This window comes from Phascolarctos cinereus, unplaced genomic scaffold, assembly GCF_003287225.1.
Source record: "Phascolarctos cinereus isolate Bilbo 61053 unplaced genomic scaffold, phaCin_HiC Scaffold_4;HRSCAF=312, whole genome shotgun sequence".
In the NCBI taxonomy this organism is placed as follows: domain Eukaryota; kingdom Metazoa; phylum Chordata; class Mammalia; order Diprotodontia; family Phascolarctidae; genus Phascolarctos; species Phascolarctos cinereus.
In genome coordinates, this window is record NW_027555847.1 from 352,557,323 (window position 1) to 352,581,848 (window position 24,526).

The following is a 24,526-nucleotide window of genomic DNA, read 5'->3' on the forward strand; positions in this document are numbered from 1 at the left end:
AATTATTTATCTTGAAAATAATGGCAATTAACTTCACATTTTCTCCTCTTTGCCCATTTTATAATGCAGACAAAAATCTTTTTACGCGTGAAAGGAGAAGTTCAGCTTGGAAGATTCCATATGCGAAATCGAGATTTTATGTTGAAAAGTACTTTCTTGGATGACTTAAAAGCTCTGCCTACCAGCTATGAAAAAGGAGAATATTTTGGTTTTTTGGAAACGTATGGCACCCATTACAGTAGCTCTGGGAATATAGGAGGAAAATATGAATTGATATATGTATTGGACAAGGAAGAAATGCGCAAGAGAGGTAGGCCTAAAGTTGGTGCTCTGCTGGCTTGTTAGACCAAGTGCCATAACCTCTTTCACTGACTCCCCCACCCCCACCAACAAATGCACAGGGCAAAGTTTCCAGCAGACAAGTTCTACTACCTTGATTTTCTGAAAGAGGAGAAATACGTCTGCCAGCTCTGCTTAGCAACTTTGTCCATCAAATGGAGAATAGACTATCTCCTGGGAGCTCTTTAATTTGGTCACGGACCTCCCAGCAGAGCCTTGAGAAAATCCTGCAAACCATATGCAACTGAGACTTGTTTAACATCTAGCAGATAACAATACTGTTCCCAGAGAAGTACAATTAGAAAGATGAAATTTTATAGAATTCATAGTTTGCTTAAGTCTGCTTTATTGAGCAACGGGCTGGTTTGATTACATCCTCCTGGTTTCCCTGGTTCTCTTCAAAGCTCAGTTAAAACCCTATCTTCTACAGGAAACTTTTCCCAGTCACTCTTGATTCTAATTCCTTTCCTCTATTAATAATTTCCGATTTATCCTACAAATAGTTTCTTTGTATAATTTGTTTTCTTGTTGTCTCCCTCCTTGGACTCATGTCAGTTCCTCGAGGGCAAGGATTATCTTTTGCCTTTCCTTGTATCCCCATGCTTAGTACATAGCAGGTTCTTAATAAATGCTTACTGACGGAATGACATGTAGGACACTGAATTTTGTCCGATTCAGTGCAAGCCAACAAACATTTTTAAGTACCTCCTATGTGTAAGGTGGAGTGCCAAGAAAACTCAAAACCAAACCAGTTTCTGACCTCTCAGAGCTTAGATTCCAAACGTGTGCTGGGGAGGGGAGGAGGGGGAGAATAGTCACACTGAGGAGCAGATAATGCAGAACTCAGGAAGGAGAGTGATGTATAATTAGGCAGGAAAGATAGGCTGTGAAGAGCTTTAAAAGACAAAGAGATAAATTTACATTACACAAAGGAATAGGGCAGCACTAGAATTTATTTAGTTTGGGGTGGAAGTGAGGGGACCAAACCACACTTTAGGAAAACACTTTACTTTAGCAGCCTTGTGAAGAATACATGGATTACAGTGGGGATAGATAATTCAAGGAAAACAATTAGGAGGCTATTGCAATAGCCCAGATGTGTCATGATAAGGGCCTAAAAAGGAGCAGTGGTTGTGTGAACGAAGAGAAGACAGGTGTAAAGGGCTTTGTGGAGGCAGAATCAGAAAGACTTGGCTGCTGATTAGCTATATAGGGTGTCCCAGTGAGGAGTCCAAGATGCCAAAACTGGGTGACTGGAAGAATGGTGGTATCCCCAGCAGAAATAAGAAGGTTTGGAAGAGGAGTGGACTGGATACGTTGAGTTTGAGATACAGGGGTACATGTAATTTACAATATCCATAGGCTGCTGGAAATGCCATTTCCCCTCTCTATGCCTCAGTTTCCTCATGTGTAAAATAAGGTCTAAATGACCTAGAAGAAATGGGATTATAGGATTTCTTAAGAAGTTACAATTCATATGATTTTTCCTATGAAATTCAGGGCTGGAAGGGACCTTAGAGATCACTTACATCAACCCCTTCATTTTGCAGATAAGGAAACTGAGGCCCAAAGAGGTTAAGTGACTTGCCCAGGATCACACAGCTAGTAAGTATCTGATTCAGAATTTAATTCACATCTTCTTGGCTCTGGGTCCAGTGCTGTAAGCACACTATGCTGCCTCTCTCCTGCGTTCCCCTCTGTAGATAAGAAATGTATTTTGTGCCCATGCTCCTATGCCCATGGTTCAGGATGGCCTCCCTCCACCACTCTTTCCTCATTCCCAATCTGATACCTTTTCTGCCTAGGAATGGCAAAACAAGGTGTGCTGTTCACCATTGAGTTGGCAAGCAGTAGAATTCCATTGGATACCACCAGGTGATGCTAACAAGAGAACATGCAGATAGTCACCATGCCTTTGTAGGCAGCAGTGACTTCCCAGAAACAAAATAAACCTTTTTTTTTCCTTCCCAAGTAACAAAGCTCGGGTTTATTTTAATTTGATTTAATGAATAAATCCTCCTGGAATCTTCAAATGAGTTCTTTTTGTAGGACTTGAAATACATGATGTGCGGAAATGCCTTGGGTATGATTTGGATTTTTCTTACCAAAAAATAATTGACTTCCAAGCCAACATAAAACATTCTGACTGTTCAGCAGTAAATTCAAGAAATTTAGGTAAGTATGGCTGTATTTGGACCTCTGTTTGTTACCATTTACCTGCCTTCTTTCTCAGACAAGGAGAATCTCCTACTACCTTTTCCTCCCTCACAGCATTTCCATGCATTTGGAACTGGGTCAGGATGTCTCACTTTTGATTTATAATAGAATAGAACCACTTAAAAGTACAATACTCTGTGTAGGATATGACAGGAAATCAGTAACAGAGCAGAAGCAAGGAAGCAAGCATTTATTAAGTATCTATATCATCTCATTTGATCCTCACAAAAACCCTGGGAGGTTGGTATATTATTGTCTCCATTTAGCAGAGGAGGAAACTGAGGCACAGATTAAGTGATTTGCACTGGATCACGCATCCAGTAAGGGCCTGAGGCAAGGGCCTGAACTCAAATCTTCCTGATTCCAGACCTAGTGTTCAATCTACACTGTGCTGTAGATTGGGGCAAGTGCTTCGGGTCACATGGTGAATTTCAGTCCCAGATTTGTTCCAACTCACTCCATTCCTTTTTCTAAGTTCCCCTCCCATCACTCTGGCTAGTTTTAGAGTGTCAGCACTATCTCCCTACCCAAGATGCCTAGAGCTTTCACATAAACTTCTTGATGGAAAAAGCTGTTCTTGTTTCTTATTCTCAGAATTTGTATCAAGGTGCTTGGCATACAATAAGCACTTAATAAATGCTTGTTAATTTGACTACAAGGTACAAGTTCATACTGTAACAGAGCTCCATACTATGGGTCCTCTTTCTGGAGCCTCTAGAATAGGAGAACCAGAAAATGGGACTTCTTTAATAGTTGAACCAGACATCCATAGAAGGGAGAAGCAGTAGAAAGAATGTGAGCTTTGGAATCAGAGGAGTTGGATTCAAATTCTGGCCATTATACTACCTTTGATACTTAGCTTGGGCAAAGTTACTTAACCTCTCTGGGCCTCAGTTTCCTCAACTTCAAAGTGAGAGGATTGGACTAGATGACCTTGAAGGTTCTTCCTTCTATCTTTAAATCTGTGATCCTATGAACTGGCTATACTTCAGGGAATTTTTGAAGATGGGTAGGAAGGAAAATGGTTAGTCCAAAAGGGATAGAGTGAGCTGCCTTGCTGACCTGTTTAAGATAATACAGTGAACTTGTACTTTTGCCCATGAGATGAAGGACTTCTTAAGGTTTCTGGTCCAAAAAGAACTATTTATGCCTTGCACCCCCTGTGGAGTGCCTCCAGTTGGCTTTCATGGTATCTTGCCTGTCAAAGCCAGCTGTCTTCTGAGTCATTACTTCCTCACAGGAGTCATTTCTTAAATAATGTGGAGCTCAGGAAGATTTTCAATGCCCTCTTTTAAGCTAAAATTTCAAGCACTGAGTTCACTGATTTAGTCGGAAATAAGGAGCCATGGTAGAGTTAATCAGTTCCTTTGGGCACTTCCAAGCCACAATTTACAAACCACACCACCCCCAACTGATCCTTCTACCCCCAACCGCAAGAACCTTGGACTCTGCCAGTGGAACAATGTAGTTTCTGTTAGGTAAGCTTTAACCTTATCCTCCCTGGAACCAGGCTTCCATACCACTTAATACCACCAACCACTAAATGGTATCTGTCACTTAACGACCAGCCTCCTTACGACTAAGGACCATCACCAGAAATTTTGCCATCATACAAAGAATTCTTTGGCCATGACAACCCATGGGTCAAAGAAAAATACAAAATGGCCCTTGGTCTTGGGCAGTCAGTTTTCACTTTTGCAGAGACAGTGGAAGAGTGGTAGAAAATGAGGGCAAAAGGGACCCATGCGATGGAAATAAGTAGACTTCAGTATATTACCACTAACGTATGTATGAAACAGTATCAAACGTTATGCAGGAAATGTAAGATAAGAAAAGGAGGCAGAAAATTCACTTATGTGTTCATACCCTTAGACAGACAGACATACAGAGGGAAAGGGAGAGAGAGAGAAGAGAGAGAGAGAGAGAGAGAGAGAGAGAGAGAGAGAGAGAGAGAGTAGAGCATTTATTAAGCACTTACTTTGTGCCAGCTACTGTGCTAAGTTCTGAGAGATACAAGAACAAGAAAAAATGATTCTTACCCTCCAAAGATTTGCATTTTAATAGGGGAGAACAACAACACCTAAAGAGGTGAAAAGTAAGGGCGAGGCTACCCTTACAGGGGCAAAGCAGGTAGTGTGTAGGTAGAACAGACCAGAGAATGAGCCAGGAGGGAAATGATCAGAGCGACTGGGACTTATGATATGGTGGCTCCAGGCAAGGGCTCACCAATCATCCTGTCAGCCTCAAGGTTGGATCATCCTCAGGGGGACACTCTTTAGCTGCTTTGATGCAGTAATACCACTATTAGATAGTGTTCTCCTAATAATGTCCTATATATTATGAAATATTCATAGCAGCATCTTTTATGGTAGTAAAAAAAAATTGTGACATTGGTCCCCATCAAATTGGGAATGGCCAAATAAATCATGGTATATGAACAAATATTGTCATGCCATAAAAATGACAAATGTGAGGAATTAGGAAAAACACAGGAGGATTCATATAAAGTTATTCACAGTGAAGAAAGCTGAACCAAGAAAACAAAATACACGACAAAAATAACACTGATGAACAATCACTGAAGAGCTATAATAAAGTGTCTTAGTCCTGGAGAACTGGTAAGAAAATATACCTTCCTCATCTCAGAGACATAGCATAGTATATGCTGTTAAATATGTTTAATCTGTTGATTGGGTTTGTTTACATTTTTGTTATAGTTCACTTGGTTAAAGAAAATAATATGTAAATAATATGTAAAAACAAAAGTCAGTAATAAAACTATAAGAAAGAAAAGTGTAGATAGTATGTGTAGCAAAAGTGAGCTAATTGATGGACAGCCCAAGTGCTACACTGGGACCCATGAAATGTACAAAAGAGAAAGATTTACTAGTCTGTTGGGTAGAGACTTCATGAAATCTTTATGGAAGAACAGAAACAAGAATTGCCCAGGATCAGAAGACACACATACATATATGGATAGATAAATATATACATGTGGGTTGAGTTATGCAATCAGAAGAAGTATACACATATGACAGATTTATATAATATCCCAGATTCATTGAAGTGTTTAAGTATTGCCTATTCTTCATGAGCCTAACCTAATCTTGCTTATCTGGTGAAGTGGCTGCCTCTTACCTTTCCTGATAAATGAGTCTCTGTCAGTCTCTCTAACATTTCCATGCCACCTTTGGTAGTTCAGTTGTTTGATTCATCCTCTGGTCACCTTGCTCTCTTCTGGGTTGGCATTTCTGTGGCTTCTTCGATGACAGCCCACCTCATGGTGATGTTTAGTGAATCTCCTTGAGCATCCCCTTTAAGGTCCTATCCTATTTGTACTCCTATTTGTACTCCTTGAGATTTAAACATAAAAATATTTTGAAAAATGAATCCCGATGAAAAAGATAAAGCTAGAAAGTGATTATTCATACTACTGAGAAAACTGGTCCTCTACCAGCCACTACTCCACTTCAACTCCATTCTCTTTCTGGAGCTCTCAGTTTCTGCTGATGAATCCTTAATAGCCAATGAATAGCCATAATACATTTCTGTAGCACCCTTGCAGTTTTTCTGAGATTTGTGGACTCTATATTTCAAGACCTGATGGTTTAAATTTAACTGAAGCTTAGCAGATTTTACTCCAGCTCTTTATTTTATTTTAATTGTGTGAGTGTTTTATTCAGGTATGTTTCATATAAGCAATATGTTGTTGGATTCTCCTTTCTAATCCATTCCACTACCCTCTTCAGCTTTACGGATGAGTTCATCCCATTCACATTCAGAGTTATAATCTCTCTGTATTTCCCTCCACCCCATCATCTTATATTTTTCCTATATTTGCTCCCTACCCCTACTTTATAAAGAAAAGGATGATGAGAAAGGTACAGCTCAGTATCGACACTTTATGTTTGATGCAATCAACCAGCTTCTGTCCCAATGCCCCTCTTCCTTTTCCCCTGCCCTGATCCCAATCTTTTTTTCCCCTTTTAAGCCTCTCTTCACAATTCATCCTCTTAGCTTAGAGTTTATTTTGTTTATGAATAATCCCTCCCTGAATACATCCTTCCTCTCATTCTCACTCTTTTCTCCTGTTTCACTGTTGAAACATTTCTAAATTTAGCATTTCTACAGCAAATTTTGTTTGTGTGCATACATGCACATATGTAATTTTATTTTAACCTTATTTTAACCAGTTCAGGTGAAAGTGAAGTTCAAATGAAACCTGTTTCCCCTTTCTTTTTTATTTATATTATTTTCTATTTGTGTTTTAAGTTCCCCATCAATCTTATTCCTTTTTTCTCCTCCTTTTCCTTTCTTCTTTGAAAATCATCAAAACTACTCCTAGGCTCTCTACTTATTTAACTATTCCTATGACCTCTGATAACACTAGTTTTTAAAGGAATCATCCTCCCCTCCCCCATTAGAATATAAACACTTCTTCATCCTGGTATAGTCCACTCTGTATGTTCACTCATATTTACTTTTTTGTGCTCTTCTTGATTCTTCTGTTTGTATTTCATCAGAAATATATGGAATTCTATTTCATTAAAGATCCAATTTTTTTCTGATGTAGGTTTACTCACTTTTTCTCTAAGTTATTCTTGGTTGTAAGCCCATATCTTTTTGACTTTTGGAATATGTATTCCCAAGATCTCTATTCCTTTATGGTTGTAGCTGTTAAATCCTGTTTAATCCTGATTGTGCTACCTCTGTATGTGAATTCTTTCTTTCTGGCTGCTTGTAATATTTTAGATTCCAGCAATGATGTTTCTGAGAGTTTTCATTTTGGATTTTCTTTCAGGAGGTAACCAGTAGATCCTTTCTATTTTTGCTTTGATCTTATTCAGGAAATTTTCTTTTGTGACTTCTTGAAATACTGCATGATGCCCAGGCTTTTGTTTTGATCATACTTTTCAGGAAGTCAAATGATTATTAAATGATGTCTCCTTGATATATATTCTATGTCAGTTGTTTATTAAGAGATACTGCACATTTTCTTTTATTTTTTTCAGTCTTTTGACTTTGTGTTCGTATTTCTTGTTGTCTCATGTTGTCATTAACTTGTGCTAGATTTCTAATTTTCAGAGAGTCTGTTATTTGAGTAGGGTTTTGTATCTATTCTTCTTTCAGGTATTTCCTCCAAATTTCTCATTTCCTTTTCAATTCTTTCCTCTAACACACTCATTTAATTTGCATATTTTTAAATTTTTAAAACTTTTTGGGAAAAAATTCTTGCTTTATTTCTTATAGGAATTTTAGTTGACCTTGCAGCCAAGCTATGCTTTTTGAAGCTTTGCTTGTGCATATTTTGGATTTCTTTTCCTTTTTCTAGGTTTGTGCTTTGTGCTTTCCTGGCATCCTAATAGTTCTTTATCATAGGAGTCTTTTATTTGCTCGCTTGTTTGTTTGTTTACTCATCTTCTAGGCTTACTTCTTATATTGGAACTTTGTGTTAGAAACAGTTTCTGCACACTTTTGCCAGCTAGTTGGAAGGAACCATAAGTTCAGTATTAGTACACTGTAGGTCAACCCCTGGTGCTAAAGCCGCTGCCCTAGTCACTCATCCCTGTGCTGAGTCCTAGATAGATACCCAGGGACTAAAGTAACATAGTGGCTAGCCACTCCTGGTCTGCATCTGCCTACAAATTAAATTCAAAATCCTCCTTTTGGGTTAGAATGACAGAGTTGTAGACATACTCTTGGTCTGAGCCCAGGATTTGAATCCAGGACCCCACTTTTATTTCCGAGCAACACAGATCTGCTTGACTCATCCCTGTTTCTCCTTTGATTATTTGCTTATGAGATGAATTCCTCATCTTGACCTGAAAAAATGATCCACTGTGGTTTTTCCTTAGACTTTCCAATCTCTACTCAATAGGGATCTTCTTAAATCTTTGTTAGAGAAATTTAGGAAAGAACTCAGCTATGCTGCTTCTTCCTGCTCCACCATCTTTGCTGGTCTCTATCAAGAACTTCTAGTTTATATCAATAACAACCTCCATCTACTCCCACAATCCTAGCCAATGGGGGCATATAAAGGATATCCTGTGAAAACTATCCAGAAGGACAATGCAGCTGAGGACAATAAGACTGACTAGCTCTTAAAGGTAAATATTGTCATTTCCCAAATTATCAGTATGAACCATCTATATTTTGCCTATGGCCATCAGCTACTCACCCATCCTGGGCTGCTACATAGCCCACATCTCCTCCAGCTTTGCTGAGCCAAGGGAGATCAGCTCGTCTTCGATTGAAAAAACTAGAAGATAACCCCAAGATCCTCAAGTTGGAAACACAATCATCATGCAGATGGTAACAGGCAAGCCTATAGTGCAGGACATATCTCTGAATACCTGCCCTTAGATGTCTTTGTTGCACTGGAGAGGAAGTAGATGGTAGTTATTGGTGTCATCCAAGCTGTGGAGAAGAAAGCAAGATCACCTAGGCAGCCACGAAAGCCAGCAAAAAAAAAGTGAGACTAGTGACTGCAAATGCCCAAAGCTGCTTTATCCCAGGGTATCCACCTGAGCTCAGCCTCAAGTCTATCGAGCACTGACTTTCCAAAATTACCAGCATAGGATCTCCAGGAAGAACTTCCAAGAGAAAGGCCTAGAAGGAAGTACTATTAACCTTTCACCCCCACTCTTGCCTCCCTTGCCAGGGACTAAACTTGGACCCTCCAGCTAAATTTTTGGTTTATTTATTTTACTATTATGTTTTTGACACATATTTCATAGACTCCAGCCTGTGTTTCCAGGACATCCTTCAGTATCTATGTTAATGCTCACTATTTGCCAAGTTAGAATTGCGACTTACAGACACGTACACTGATAATAAGTACACATAGATCCAAATAAGATGGAAACCATACCATAGTGGGTGATTTCCCACCTCCCCACCCATCCCACCATTATTAGAAGACCAGAAACAGTTACTAGTTCAATCGGAACATTATTTCCTTCTCAGGTTTTCTGCACTGAAAACACACCCCTCATTGACCCTCAAAGGTATTCCACTGGATGCCAGAGGCAGAAGGCATGACCTTAACGACCACAGCCTTCAACCCCATCCTTATTTACTTAGATCTACATAAATATTGTGTTCAAAGGACAATTTCACTGTGGTGTGTTGTGAGGGAGGGCATCCTCTCATAGGCCACAGCAACCATCCCCCACCCCACCATGTTCTGGCCCTGGGGATGCTTCTTCCATATGTGAGAGAAAAAGCAATTCTCAGAAAAAGACCACTGGGCCACCTCTGAGTCATGGAGGCACCAGCTTGAGGTTGGGTGCCGCTTTGTCATCAGCCACCTGGATCATAAGAACTTGATGCACTTCTAGGGAGTGAAGAAGCTTTAGAAAAAAGCAGATTGGGACAGAAGGCAAACTTTAAAGAATTCACCATTCTACCTAAAATGGATCCTTTTACTTGAACCTATAGAGAAAATAGTAAACTACTTACATAAATGGAAAAAAAATGCTCCTAAAAATAAAAGTGTTTTTATCATGAAGCCATCAAAACAGACAGCTCTGTTTTGCACAGTTAATGAAGACTTGGGGGTCATTTTAGCATTTTGATTTTATGGTTAACTCTAGCTCAAGGAACTTTTTTCCCAAGGGAGTCATTTAATAAGGTATTTATTTGTATGGCAGTGGTGTTTAGGTGCATTAATATATTTGTTATATTAGCATTATAGTTTAATAAGGGGAGAAAACCACTTGTGGCATATACACACATATATATATGTTGTTGAGTTGTTTCAGTCATGTCCAATTCTTCAGGACCCCATTTGGGATTTTCTTGGCAGAGATGCTGGAGTGGTTTGCCATTTTCTTCTCTAGCTCATTTTACAGATGAAGAAACTGAGGCAAACAGGGTTAAGTGACTTGCCCAGGGTCACACAGCTAGTAAGTATCTGAGGCCGGATTTGAGCTCAGAAAGATGAGTCTTCCTGACTCCAAGCCCAGTGCTCTATCCACTATGCCACATAGCTGCCTTATATATACCTACATATATAAACATATACATATATATATATTCTTAATTTCATATTTTGTGTTTGTGTATAATATGAGGTTTGTATTATCATCATGTTTAGTTTATCTATACCACTTACCATAGAATTGACACCTTTGACATCTTCAAAGGCCATCTCAATCAAATTGTCAAGATTTAGGTAAGCAAAAAGATGTTTAAAAAATGATCTAGGGGAAGCTAGAGTCAGGAGGACCGGAGTTCAAATCCAGTCTCAGACCAGACACTTGACACTTACTAGCTGTGTGACCCTGGACAAGTCACTTGACCCCAATTGCCTCACAAAAAGGAAAAAGAAAAAAATTTTTTTAAATGACCTACTCCTGGTATGTAATGTAGACCAAGATCTCAGTAGGCATTCCATAAATCCTCATTTAATGATTGGTTCAATTTATGAATGAATGTGCTGCTCTTGCCCTCCCTCTCTGCAGATGACAGGCACCACAAACACGTTATAGAAGATGTTATTTCACTCATAGACGGAGGAACTAGAGAATATGCCACTCAACTCAAGGAAAAGCTACTTCGGGGACCTGTGGTAAATGTGACCGATTTTCTCAACTGGAGCTCTTCCTTAGAGAAAGCACCTGTACTCATTAATCAAAAGGTAAAGAATTCATTGTTTCTGATGAGATATTCCTATGCATGTTCTCATAAAATAGAATGTAGCATTTTCAGGTGCTCAAGTCACAGAATCATAGAATCTAAAGGCTGGAATAGGCTTTGAGAGGTTATTTTGTTCTGTTTCTACAGAGGATCACAATACCTTCCCAGACAATTTGTGATAATTCACACTTATCTCACCCTCAAAGTTTTACAAAGAACTGTCTTCCCAAGCCTATGAGGAAGCGAGTGTAAATATAACTATGCCTGCTTTACAAATCATGAAATTCAGTCTCAGAGAAATTAAGTAATTTCCCCATGGTTGTATAGCTAGTACACATTGGAGCTGCAATACCAAATCTTGTGTTCTTTTTCGCTGCACCATGTTGAATCTCTATTAGTTTTAATGACTGCTACAGAGTGGCTACTACTTCTTCCCTCTGGGTTCTAGAGGCAATCCTGAGTTGTTGGGGTCGATTGCTAACGCTGTCATTCATAAGCCTTGACTGGTATGCTCACCACTAATCATGCAATTGATATCAATGACCCAGCCAAAGTTATAGTAAGAATAGTTGGTATGAAACTTTACCCCAAACACCTGTGACACAATGTTCCACAAGTACTAGACAGTCAAGAGGAAAAGTGAGCTCAAGATGAGAGACCACATGTGCAAAGATGGAACTCATGATTTCTGCCTTCAATGGAAGCTCTTTCCTTACTTCCTGAAGTCCTCATAGATTCTTCCAAAGTCCAGCACATGGTTGAGGTCCAAGGTTCTGGCTTCTTGGAGAGTCCTAAAGCTGCCTTTCCTCAGTGTCTGGTCTGACCTGGGCTCCTGATATGTATGTCACTCTGAGCCATTGCTATTCCAGGGACATTCTTACCATCCCCGATGAGAAGTCCAAATTTTCTGACCTTTTGAAACTCTGAAGGTCTTCCTCTAAAAGACCTTGGAAGGAGGGAGAACAGAGACTCCTTCCCCTTGACACCTAGTTTATGCCTTGAGTTGATTATTTTTCAATAGAAGTGGAATTTTTCACATCATTCTTCACTTTCAATGAATGATTCTCAGAAATTAAAGAGGAGTTCTCACCTGATAAAGCTAACAGGGCTAGAGCATCTTATTTCTTACCTTAACTGGTGCTGTGAAACTTCCCCTTCAAGCACTCTACAATCCAGTCAGATTGGCCATCTTACTATTCCTCTGGCACAACATTTCATCTCCTGTCTCCATCTGACTTCACTCTGCCTGGGACACATACCCCTCCTCACCTCCACCTCTTGGAATATCTAGTTTATTTCAAAGCTCAGCTTAATTGTGAGAACCAATACAAGATCTTACTTGATCCTCCTAGCTGCTAGCACCTCCCCCACAATTATCTTTGGTTTATTTTATATTTTATATACTTAAAAGTGTAAACGTTGTCTTTTCCTATGGAATGAATATAAGTTTCTTGAGGGCAGGCACTATTTCATTTTCATCTTTGCACCCCCTCCACCTGACACAGCCTGACAGATAATAGGTGCTTATTGCATGATTATGTTATGTCTTGGCAAATTGGATAACATAATCTCCAACCATCTTCAGCTTAAAAAATACAAGGTAACTAATGAAGTTCTCTTGTTTAACAGAGGGACCAAACTAGTCAAGAGAATGCACTGTTCCTCTGTAGTCTTTCCTATAACTGCAGGGCCATGAAAATTGCCACTCCCTTGGTAGGCCCTTGTACTTTATGAGGTTTGCGTTCCTCAGAATCTGTTCTTCAGTGCATACCCTTCATTTTTATCTCTTCAAACACTGTTTATGCATTTAACCAAATTGTATTGTCTCCATGGCCCCTGTATTCCTGTGTCATGGTCTCATTGGCTCTCACTTCCCTTTGAAGAGTAAAGCAGAATGAATTCCTCTTCTGAGGAAATCAATACAACTCCAGCCCTTGTGTATACTGTTTCTGGCAATGTGGCAACTTGGGAAAGAGCCCTTTCTTTCTGCCAAACAAATATAACAGAGCTGAAAGCCTCCATCCTATGGTTTAATTCATAGAAAACTTAAGTCAGTGGACCCCTGCATCATCTTTGAGGTCACAATTTCAACAACACAAAAACTATGTTCTGCAGGAATTTGAGGGCAAGAGGTTGTATTTTTCTCCCCTCTTAAATGGCCTGACTCCAGAAAGATATTTAGAATTCTGTGTTCCTTTGTTTTATGGAGCTCAGCCCTCAAAGGACCTCCCCTAGAAATCCCAGGGTTAGAAGGGAGCACAGAAACCACATAGTCCAACAAGATTTCCCTTTACCACAACATATCTCTGCTTCTGGCCTTTTACCTGCTAATAAAAAAAAAAATGAATAAATAAAATCTTTTCAAGTAGAACTACATTATATATGGTTTTAGACCAGAAGTGATTATTCCTTTTTTTCACTTAATAGTATTTTATTTTTTTCCAAATACATCCAAAGATATTTTCAACATTCACTTTTATAATATTTTGAGTTCCAATTTTTTTCTCCCTCTCTCCCTTTCTCCCTCCCCAAGACAGCATGCAATCTGATATAGGTTATATATGTACAATGATATTAAACACATTTCCACATTAGTCATGTTGTGAAAGAAGAATCAAAACGAAAGGGGAAAATTCACAAGAAAGAAAAAAAAAGAGAGAAAATAGTATGCTTCAATCTGCATTCAGACTCCATAGTTATTTCTCTGGATGTGGACATCATTTTCCGTCATGAGTGTCTTGGAATTGTTTTAGATCATTACATTGCTAAGAAGAGCTAGGTCTAGCAAAGTGGGTTGTCACACAATGTGGCTGTTACTGTGTACAGTGTTCTTCTGCTTCTGCTCACTTCACTCATCATCAGTTCATGTAAGTCTCTTCAGGTTTTTCTGAAATCTACCTGCTCATCATTTCTTATAGCACAATAATATTCTATTACATTCACATACCTTAACTTGTTGAGCTATTTCCCAATTGCTGGGTATCCCCTCAATTTCCTATTCTTTGCCACCACAAAAGAGCTGCTATAAATATTTTTGTACATATGGGTCCTTTTCCCTTTTTATGATCATTTTGGGATACAGAACTAGAAGTGGTATTCCTGGGTCAAAGGGTATGCACAGTTATTTATAGCCTTTTGGGCATAGTTCCAAATTGCTCTCCAGAATAATTGGATCAGTTCACGACTCCACCAAAAATGCATTAGTGTTCCAATCTTCCCACATCTTCTCCAATATTTATCATTTTCCTTTTTTGTCATATTAGCCAATCTTACAGGTGTGAGGTTGTACCTCAGAGTTGTTTTAATTTGCATTTCTCTAATCAATAGTGATTTAGAGCATTTTTTCATATGACTATAGATAGATATAATCAGAAGAGATTATTTCTTCAAAAGAAATAGTTTTTCTTCATCTAATAAACTCCAGGAAACAAGAAAGCATAGTAGGTTGCAAATATTTCCCATACTATCAGTTTTTATATACAGAAAATTTAGGGCACAGAGTCATTCAAAGGTATCTTTCTGATAGAATTGAATTGAAGACTCTTGAAGAATATAAGTTGCTTGAAGGCAGGGATTATTTGGTTTTGTATCCCCCAGTGCCTAGCCCAGTGCATCAAATGTTGTAGTTGCTTTTTAAGTTGAAGTGAACTGAATGGAATTAGCTCCTTCCTTAAACTCAAATCTATGTTAGCTAAGTGAATTTTGAATACAATCACTGTGTTTGCCATCACGCACAGTCTAGACAATATGACATAGCAGAGGTTCTCTCTTGGCTAGTGATGTGATAGTTCATTCTTTTCATCGGTAGACTTTGGTTCCCACTTGTTGCACTAGATGTGGAAGAGGTAACAGCTGACCCTACTGGTAAGAAAAGCATACACAAATTGTTAATGATCACAAAGTTTATTCATTTATTCTAGCTGCTAGGAAGTCATTTAATGCTCTAAAAGAGAAAAGTTCCTGAACAGGGCATGAGTGTCCAGAAAGAGCTAATGAACCATCCAAAAGGAGATGTTGGAATTTACACTTTTGCGTGCTTGGGGGTCAATTGCTCACCCTGTCTAGGACTCAATTTCCTCATCTGTAAAATGAAGGATTAGACTTAGGTGACCTCTAGCATCCTTATCCCTCTAAATCTGTGATCCTGTGATAAACTTCTCAGTAGTGATCTCATCAGTTCCTATGTTTTGTTGTTGTTCAGTCACTTTCAGTTGTGTCTGACTCTTTGTGGCCCCATTTGGGGTTTTCTTGGCAAAGATATTGGAGTGGTTTGCCATTTCCTTCTCCAGCTCATTTTATAGATGGGGAAACTAAGGAAGGCAGGGTTAAGTGACTAGTCCAGGATCACACACTAGTAAATTTCTGAGGCCAGATTTGAACTCACAAAGAGGAGTCTTCTTGACTCCAGGTCCAGCACTTTATCCACCATGCCACCTAGCTGCCCCATCATCAGTTCCCATGGGTTCAATTATTTCTTGCAGCTGACTTCCGACTCTATAACAGAACTATCTCTGTTGAAGTTCTGTCCTGCATTTTTAAGTGACAACTAGACATCTCCGCCTCGATGTCATTTTAAAACCCCCAAACTCAATATGTCCTTCATCTTTTCCATTAAAATTGCTACTTTTTCAAATTTTCTCTTTTCTACTGAGTCCCAACCATCCTCCCACTTACCCAGATCTATAACCTTTGACTCACCTTTGACTTGTCCCTCCATGTCATGTCTCACAGCCAATTACTTGCCAAATCCTATTGACTCTACTTCCACAATATCTCTCACATACTTTTCCCCCTCACCACCTACATTGCCACCATCCTATGTCATGCTCTCAGCACATTTCACCTGGACTGTCTTAATAGCCTCTTAATTATTCTCTCTGTTTCTATTTCCTCTCTCATCTACCATTTACACAGTTGTCAAAATAATCATCCTAAGACACAGGCCTGACCACATCACTCCACTGCTCAAAAAACTTTTATGGATTCCCATTGTCTCCAAGACAAAATAAAAACTCATTAGCTTAACATTTAGAGCCCTACACAGTGTGGCTGTAACTTACCTTTCCAGAATTATCCACCATTACTCTCCTTCATACACTTTGTTATAAAATAACTATAAGCTATAGGCTTATATAAAATATATGTATATATTATATATGTATAATATATATAACTATGAGCTATAAGCTATTCCTTAAATTTGACATGACCTCTGTCTCTGTGTTTTCATGTGAACTATCCTCGATTATCCTCCATACCTGAAATGGACACTCTCCTAGATTTTCAGATTTCTAAATGAGGATGAATAGAGGCTGCGTTCTACAAGAGATTTTTAAATGCCAGTGTTGTGTGAAGTAATATGGTTTTATTATATCATGTTTTAACTTAAACAAGGGAAGACTCAAGGCCTAAAGAGATGGTCAAGGGCAAGAAGCATGTGAGAAGGGCAGGGGAACAGGGTTCAAAGGCAAAGAAGATGTTGGGGTCTCAGTTGACAGAGGGATGGAATACAATTAGGCTTCAGTGGCTGGGAGAGTTGTAGGCATAGGGAGAGTAGCCACTGGGATTTGGATACAATAGTCTTCAAGTCAGGGCACAAAGAAGGATGGTGATAAGAGATGGTTCTTCAGAAAGGCTGACTTCAGACTTGGCACATTCAGGTTTGGCCAACTCTCTTCCTCACTTTCTAGCCAATATTTGGGACAACCAAGTCCTTCATCTCCTCCACAACGGAGAGTCTTATCAAGTATGGTGGGATTTTTTTGGAAGGGAATAGGTTCTTTTTGAGACATATCATTTTGGTTTCTTGCTTCGAATGCTATACAGAAGGAGATCCTAGGGATTGGCTAGTGAAGTTCCCACCTGTATAAGCACAGGCTACGGACATTTCCAGAAAAGGGGTGGTCTGTGATATTAGGAAGAAGAAATAGATGGGCCCAGAAGACAAGCAGCCTGCCACAAGTGCGCTTTATGGGTCTTGGAGAGGTTCCCCAGAAAAGAGGAGTTTGGGGATTATCATAATATTAGGTTCCTTCTCCAATAGAATCTAAATTCTTTTAGTGTATAGAAAGCTTTCATTTGTGTCTTTGCATCCCCAGTGTCTCCCATGGTGTTTGACATATACTAGGCATTTTATAATCATTTGATAAATTGAATTAAGTTGAATTGTTCTGGTAAGGCCACATCTGGGATTGGCATATATGGCATTCAGTTCAGGGTGCCACATTTCAAAACAAAAGGATATTGACAAGCTGAATATCATTCAAAGGTAGGTGACCAGGATGGCCAGGCAAAAGGAGCTGAGAATAGGAATAGGAAAGAGAAGACTTAGAGAGAATGATAACTACCCACAAGTATTTGAAGGGTTGTCTTCTATAAGGGAGAGATTGGACTTGTTCTGCTTGGTCCTAGAGATGAAAACTAGCGACAACAAATGACCACAGGACAGAAGCTGATTCAAGCTTGATGTAAGGGAAAACTTCCTAATATTTTCTAGGGCTCTAAGGGTAGAATGGACTGCTTTGCAAGGTAGTGGGTTCCAGATCAATAGAGGCCTTCAAGGGAAGGTTGTCAAGAGGAATTTTGGTCAGTAGCAGTTGGACTAATTGGTCTCTGAAGTCACTTCCCACTTGAAGATTCTGCAAGAGTCTGGGCAGCTTGGTGATGCAGTGGATAGAGTGCTGGACTTGGAGTCAGGAAGACTCATCTTGAGTTCAAATCTGGCCTCAGACACTTACCAGTTGTGTGGCCCTGGGGAAGTCACTTAACACTGTTTGCCTCCGTTTCCTCATCTATAAAATGAGCTGGAGAAGGAAATGGCAAGCCACTTTGGTATCTCAGCCAAGAAAACCTCAAATGGGGTTACAAGGAGCTGGACACAACTGAAACAACTCGACAAAAAGCGCAAGAGGAAATAATCAATATATATTACAGTTTGATAGAACGTCGGGTAAACCTCACTTTATTGCATTAAAATTAGAACCTGCCCCAACAAACAAGGCAAGCCAAGCAATTGTGCAGAGATTTGTAATATGAGCTATGATTAAAAAAAAAAGCACAATAGTATGTTTAGATAGCTTTAATGGTTTGGAAATACTGATTTTCACTAACCTAAATTCAGCTGCTAAACAATACAGGGATGCCCTCCAGAGAAAGAATTGATGGGGTCTGAATGCAGATCAAAGCATATTATTTTCACTTTCTTTATTTTTTTTCACTTTTTTTTCCTTTTGCAGACTGTAATTTTTTGCAAACTATTTCTTCTTTCACAGCATGACTAATATGGAAATATGTTTTATATGATTTCATATATGAACCTATATCAAATTGCTTACTGTCTTAGGGAGGGAGAAGGGAAGGGAGGGAAGAAGAAAATTTGGAACTGAAAAATTTTTATTTAAAAAAGGAATGTTAAAAATTGTCTTTATATGTAACTGGAAAAAATAAAATACTATTTAAAAAAAAAACAATGCAGTAATGCAAGGAATTTTGAGGGCCCTCTATTTCTAAGCTCCCTGTAAACTGACTATGCCATGAATAGCCAAACAAAAAGCCAACCAGCCCAGGAAAAAAAATTGATCTTATCTACACATGTAGCATTCATTTAAATATTCATTAAGTGGGTATGCAAATGTAAAGTTTATATCAGACTGTGCGCCGTCTTGGGGAGAGTTGGGGGGAGAAAGAGGGAGAAAAATTTTCAACTCAAAAGCATATGGAAGTGATTGTTGATAAATCAAAATAAATTAATTTTTTTAAAAAATTAAATAAATAAATAAATGTTCATTAAGCACCTAATATGTGTTTAAAGAACATTTAGGCGAGGCCCTAGAGGGAAGTACAAGATCATAAGAGGCAGCCAGCCTGTTGCAGGGAAAGGAGCACGTGGCTCTTTAATCAGAGGAATAGAACTCAAATTCTGGGTCAGCTATTTATCACTTTGTTAAACTTGGGGGAGTCACCTAACTTCTCTTGGCCTCAAATTCTAACTCTGCAAAATGAGGTGGTTGGATAACATCATCTCTAAGGCCTCTTCCAACTCTAAATCCTAAAATCCCAAGACACAGGTCCATGATAATAGTAATACTCATATTATTACTGTTGTTGATAATAAATAGCATTTATATAGCACTTTAAGACATTATGGGTCATCTCATTTGATCCACAGCTATCTCCAATAAATAATCTGGTTCCAACGAGAATGAAAGATGCACATGAAAAGAAACAAAATTTGGAAAAATCCATAAATGACTATATTGCCGAGTTTAGCGTCCACAAGTGCCAGCCCTGTCAAAATGGAGGAACCATCATGCTGTTGGACGGGGAATGCATGTGCGCCTGTGAAGTTGGTTTTCGGGGAATTGCTTGCCAAATCAAGTCAGTTGCTTGAAGGTGAGTAAAATTATTTTGAGAAAAGATATTTCTTCCCAGACCATTTTGCTTGCAAACTCATTTCTAGATTGCCCATGAAAGCTGAAGATGATTATTAAATCAATAGCAGAAAATAATGGATTATTCCGGAATTTCATTTTTCACAGTAGTTTCTACATTTTCCTTCACTAGCTTTTTATTAGAACTGGAAATTCAATTCAACATGCATTTGTTAAATGCCCAGCATCTGCCAGTTACTCTGCTAAGTTCTAGGGATATTGAGGAAAAAATGCTACATCCCTGCCCTCAAGGAATTCACATTTGTTTAGAGGAAGTGGAAGTAAATGAAAAGTAAGGTAGAATGATGGATTTCTAGCCTATCCTTGCATCTTTCATCCCCTGATGAAAATCTGAATGAGAGGGAAAGTCTACAAGAGGGAGAAGAATAAAGCTAGCTAGACATATAACCCACAGAATAGATGGAATGAGCCATCCTGAAAATGCCTTAGTGACCTTTATTAATGCAAACATTGCAATCGACCAGGAAACATTAATGTGAAAATGCTCTTGCTGTTGATTATGGTGTGGTTTGATCAATAGTGGCATGCTGGAGCCAATTGTGCCATATTCCAAGACCTGGTTGTTAAATTTCCAATGAGAGCATTTACAGCTCTGAAATCAACAAATGATAGAAATCAGGCAGTGGCTTATTGTTGTGTTGATTACCTAGGCTTAAGAAAATGGTGGACAAAATGTTAACAATGCAGATTAAATTTAAAACTATGTCCTGTGGACATTTTGTTTTCTGAGAGTCAGCTATTAAACATTTACCGGCACACCTCTGGGTCTGATGCATCAAATGTTTATTAGTGCAAGGCTTCTTCAATAGAACACTTTTTAATATAGTGGATTCACAAGGACTAGGTGATTGAATAAACAAATTAACTAATTATTTATTAAATACTTACTATATGTTTGGCATTGTGCTGAGCCTGGAGATGCAAGTACAGGCAAACAAAAGTCTATATCTTTAAGGGGCTTGGATTCTAGTGGGGGAAGACTTCACAAAGGGAAGAGTAAAAAAGAGGGTAGGGGCTAGGTGAGCATGCACGAGGTAGCATGGTTTGGAAATGGCAGAGAAATAATTCGGTAACCTGGTTCTGGGCAAATAAAGGCAAGAGGTCACTTCTTAGAGCTCAAGGTTCAAAGAGACAGAGTCTGAGCTCCAGAAGGAATGGGATGAAGAAGATGGACAGAGTGAAGGTGACATGGCTTGGAAATAGGAAGAAGACTGCTGGGTCATCCCCTGCAATTAGCCCTGGAATAGCTCAGAGTTAGATATGTTTCTAAATCTGCCAAATGGTCAAAACTGTGGCTCTGGCTCATGCCTGTAGTCCTAGCTGTTATGGGTGGGGATTAAAGTTGGTGGATCACTTGAGTTCAGCATCCTGAGCTCAGGTAGGGCTAAAGCTGATAGAGTTTCTACACCAAGGCTAACATCAATATGGTTAGCACCTGGAGTCAAAGGATTGTTAGACTACCTACAAAAGATAAATTGACCCAAATTGGAAAAGTGGGGCAGGTTCGAACTTCCAGGCCCACTAGAAATGGGATTTGGCTGTAAGAGGCAGCTATACTTCCAGCCAAGGCACAACAGAGGACCCAAATGGGGGGTGGGGGGAGCGTGGATTATGACAACCCACCTTCCATATACTACTGACCCACCCTGGATTTATGATCTCTGGGAGACACCATATCCCTCCTCTCCAGCTCCAGAAAGAATGTTTTAGGCTCACATATTATTGTACCTTTGTGGACCTTGGTCAAATAGCCTTTTACATCAACATATTTCTCCTGGTTGAAAAGCTGTTAAACTAACTGATTTTTAACCTTTTAAAAATCATGGATTTTGGGGGTTTTTTACTAGACCTGTGATTTCAGTGTTGTAAAGAAACTTTCACCAAAGCAGATCAGTACCTGCTCCGTACCTTACATTATTAGACCATCACCTGGGTGTCTAAGGGGTTAAGTGACCTACTTACCCAGGGTCTTACACAGCACAGGTCAGAGATAAGATTTAAATTCAAATCTTCCTAAACTCTGAGGTAAATTCTCCATCAAATATACCAAAGGTGTTACCCTCCCTAGTATGGCCAAGCCAGATTAAAATGTAACTATGAAGTATTTAACAAAATAAATAAAAATACAAGTTAGATAATTATATTTTAAAACTAATTTGTTGTGCAGCCTACAGGGATACTTACATAAGATTAGTGGCCCTTCATTAGTTTTTGAGGCCGACTTCCCTGCCCTACACTAAGCTGCCTCTCAGAAAACTAGCCTACCCTTCACCATTTCTTGACTCCCTAGATCTCTTTTGGTAGCCAGCTTTCTTTCAGCACGTACTTTGAAGTATGGAACTTCTTCCCATTCCTCACCTGTCACCTAAACAACCCCAGATTTCCCTAGTTTCAAAATGGACTATTCTAAGCATCACTATTGAAGAGCAGACTCATGGACTCAGACAAAACCCAACAGTTTCCCTGTAGTTTCAGATAGCCATTCCTGGCCTAAATTAAACACTGAACACTTTTGATAACCTACATCTTTAAACTTTGTTGAATATATGGGTGATTTGTAAGATATTTCAGGATGAATAAGAATGCAATTAGGTTCAAATAGCATTCCTGAAATATTTATTGTATGCTAAGTATTTTTAAGGACACACAAGAATTCTGTTAAAAGAATCACAAAATCTGAGAGTTGGAGGAGACCTCACAATCCATTCAGTTCAACACATACCCAAAAAGAATCTCCCTTGCAACATAGCCAATAAACAGTCATCCAATTTTTGTTTGAAAGTTTCCAATGAGGAGATGTTATTCTTTTTCCACAAGGGATATGTGGTCTCTTTGCAAGGAAAAAAGATTAACACATGAAGCAGTTATAGAATAGCATAACACAGAATAAAATTAGTTGCTAAAGTCTTTGGTATAATAATAAATGTCCATTAAAACAGGACAGTCATTGAATAGATGATGGAAAATAAATTGTTCTTGGGTTGAACTTTTAAATAGTAGTTTCCACATCCTCATTTCCTGGGAGCCCAGTAGGAAGAGATTCATATAGTCCCAACAGTAAAGTAAACTACTTTGGAGGTTTAGGAATGAAGGAAATAGGCTTCCAATGGACTTTGAAAGGTAAGTAGCGTTGGATTAGGCAAGAGAAATGAGAGGGACTTATTGATAGGATGGTAGAATTGATAGGATGTTGCACTTAACGTCAAGAATTGGATTCAGATCCTGCCCCAGACACTTACTAGCTAAATGTTGTTGTTCAGTGATTTCAGTTGTTTCCAACTCTTTGTGACCCCTCTGGGGTTCTCTTGGCAAAGATACTGGAGTGGCTTGCCATTTCCTTCTCCAGCTCATTTTACAGATGAGGAAACTGAAGCAAACAGGGTTGAGTGACTTGCCCAGGGTCACACAGTAGTAAGTATTTGAGGCCAGATTTGAACTAAGGGAGGTGAGTCTTCCTGACTCCAGGCCTATCACTCTATCTACTTCACCACTTAGCTGCCAATTACTAGATAAATAACCTTTGGCAAAGCATTTAACCTCAAGGCCCAGTTCCCTCATCTACAAAATAGGGGAAGGGGAGGATTAGACTCTCTGATCCCTAAAGTCCCTTCCAGCTCTAACATCTTATGAAAAAAGAAGTATTCTAGTCTACAATCTGAAGCCCTAACACCTAGGCTCAATTACAACAATGCCTCCACCTTGAACATTTCACTTCCTTCCCTTCTCACTGAGCTTCCTTGTCTCCAAAATGAAATAATGATGTTTGTTGGCCCTCTGGATAAGTTCTAAGGTTTCATGTATTTTTAGTCCATTGAGGGAAGGAGAACAGAGGGAACAGAGGAGGAGAGACACCCCCCAAAAAAGCTATTTAAATGCAAAGGCATATAAATCAGCTGGCCTAGCCCTAAATTATATGCCAGAAATATGAAAATAATGTGTGTTAACCCTCTAGCACTCAGCTCTGAGGAATTGGCGTCATTTGGGTTGAGCCTGGACCTTTAGCACCACCTACCTGTTCCCTCTGGGATTGCAGTCCCTTAGCAGTACCCTAAACTTCAACATATACAGTTGTATGTGTTTTGAGTACAGGAAGGTTTGCTGAAAGTCAAGCATTCTGAAAAAAATTGGAAATCCTTGGCCTAGAACAGGGGTGGGGAACCTGCAGCCTCAAGGACACATGTGGCTCTCTAGGTCCTCAAGTGCAGCCCTTTGACTGAATCCAAACTTCACAGAACAAATCCCCTCAATAAAAGGATTTGTTCTATAAAACTTGGACTCAGTCAAAAAGCCACACCCAAGAACCTAGAAGGCTACGTGTGGCCTCAAGCCTGTAGGTTCCTGACCTCTGGCCTAGAAGATTTCTAAGGCTCCTTCCTACCCTGAGATTCTATGCTTCTAATCTAATCCCTATTGAATATTCCATCTCTAAGCACTTAATCAATACCACACAAAAGTAACTATATATTATCTTCCTTTGTTGAGTCATTTTTCAGTCGTGTCCAGCTCTTTGTGACCCCATTTGGAGTTTTCTTGGCAAAGATCCTGTAGTGGTTTGCCATTTCCTTCTCCAGCTCATTTTATAGATTAGGAAACTAAGGCAAACAAGGTTAAATGACTTGCCCGCGGTCACACACTAATAAGTGTCTGAGGCCAGATTTGAACTCACAGTCTTCCTGACTCCAGAACCAGCATTTTATCCACTTGACCACCTAGCTGCCCCATATGGTCTTACATTGTTCACTAATTGTTTAGTGTTCTTCAGTCCTATCTCTCTCTGGGGTTGTTTCATCTTGTTTCGTCTTGAGTTCCTTGAAATTGTCTTGGATCATTGTATTATCAGAGTAGCCAAGTCTTTCGAAGTTGGTCATCATTACAACACT

The 24,526-nt window shown here is 39.2% G+C and overlaps 1 protein-coding gene across 1 annotated transcript in view; it reads left to right on the forward strand.

Annotated features, from left to right (window-relative positions):
• The window catches only part of C9 (complement C9), a 65,834-nt gene that overhangs the window by 35,070 nt on the left and 6,238 nt on the right, over positions 1-24,526 (forward strand). Inside the window, exons 7-10 of the mRNA XM_020996173.2 lie at positions 70-310; positions 2,389-2,514; positions 11,022-11,197; positions 19,364-19,587. Coding sequence (XP_020851832.1) covers positions 70-310; positions 2,389-2,514; positions 11,022-11,197; positions 19,364-19,585 — 765 coding nt within the window. The 3' untranslated portion in view covers positions 19,586-19,587. The remainder of the gene's footprint in view (positions 1-69; positions 311-2,388; positions 2,515-11,021; positions 11,198-19,363; positions 19,588-24,526) is intronic.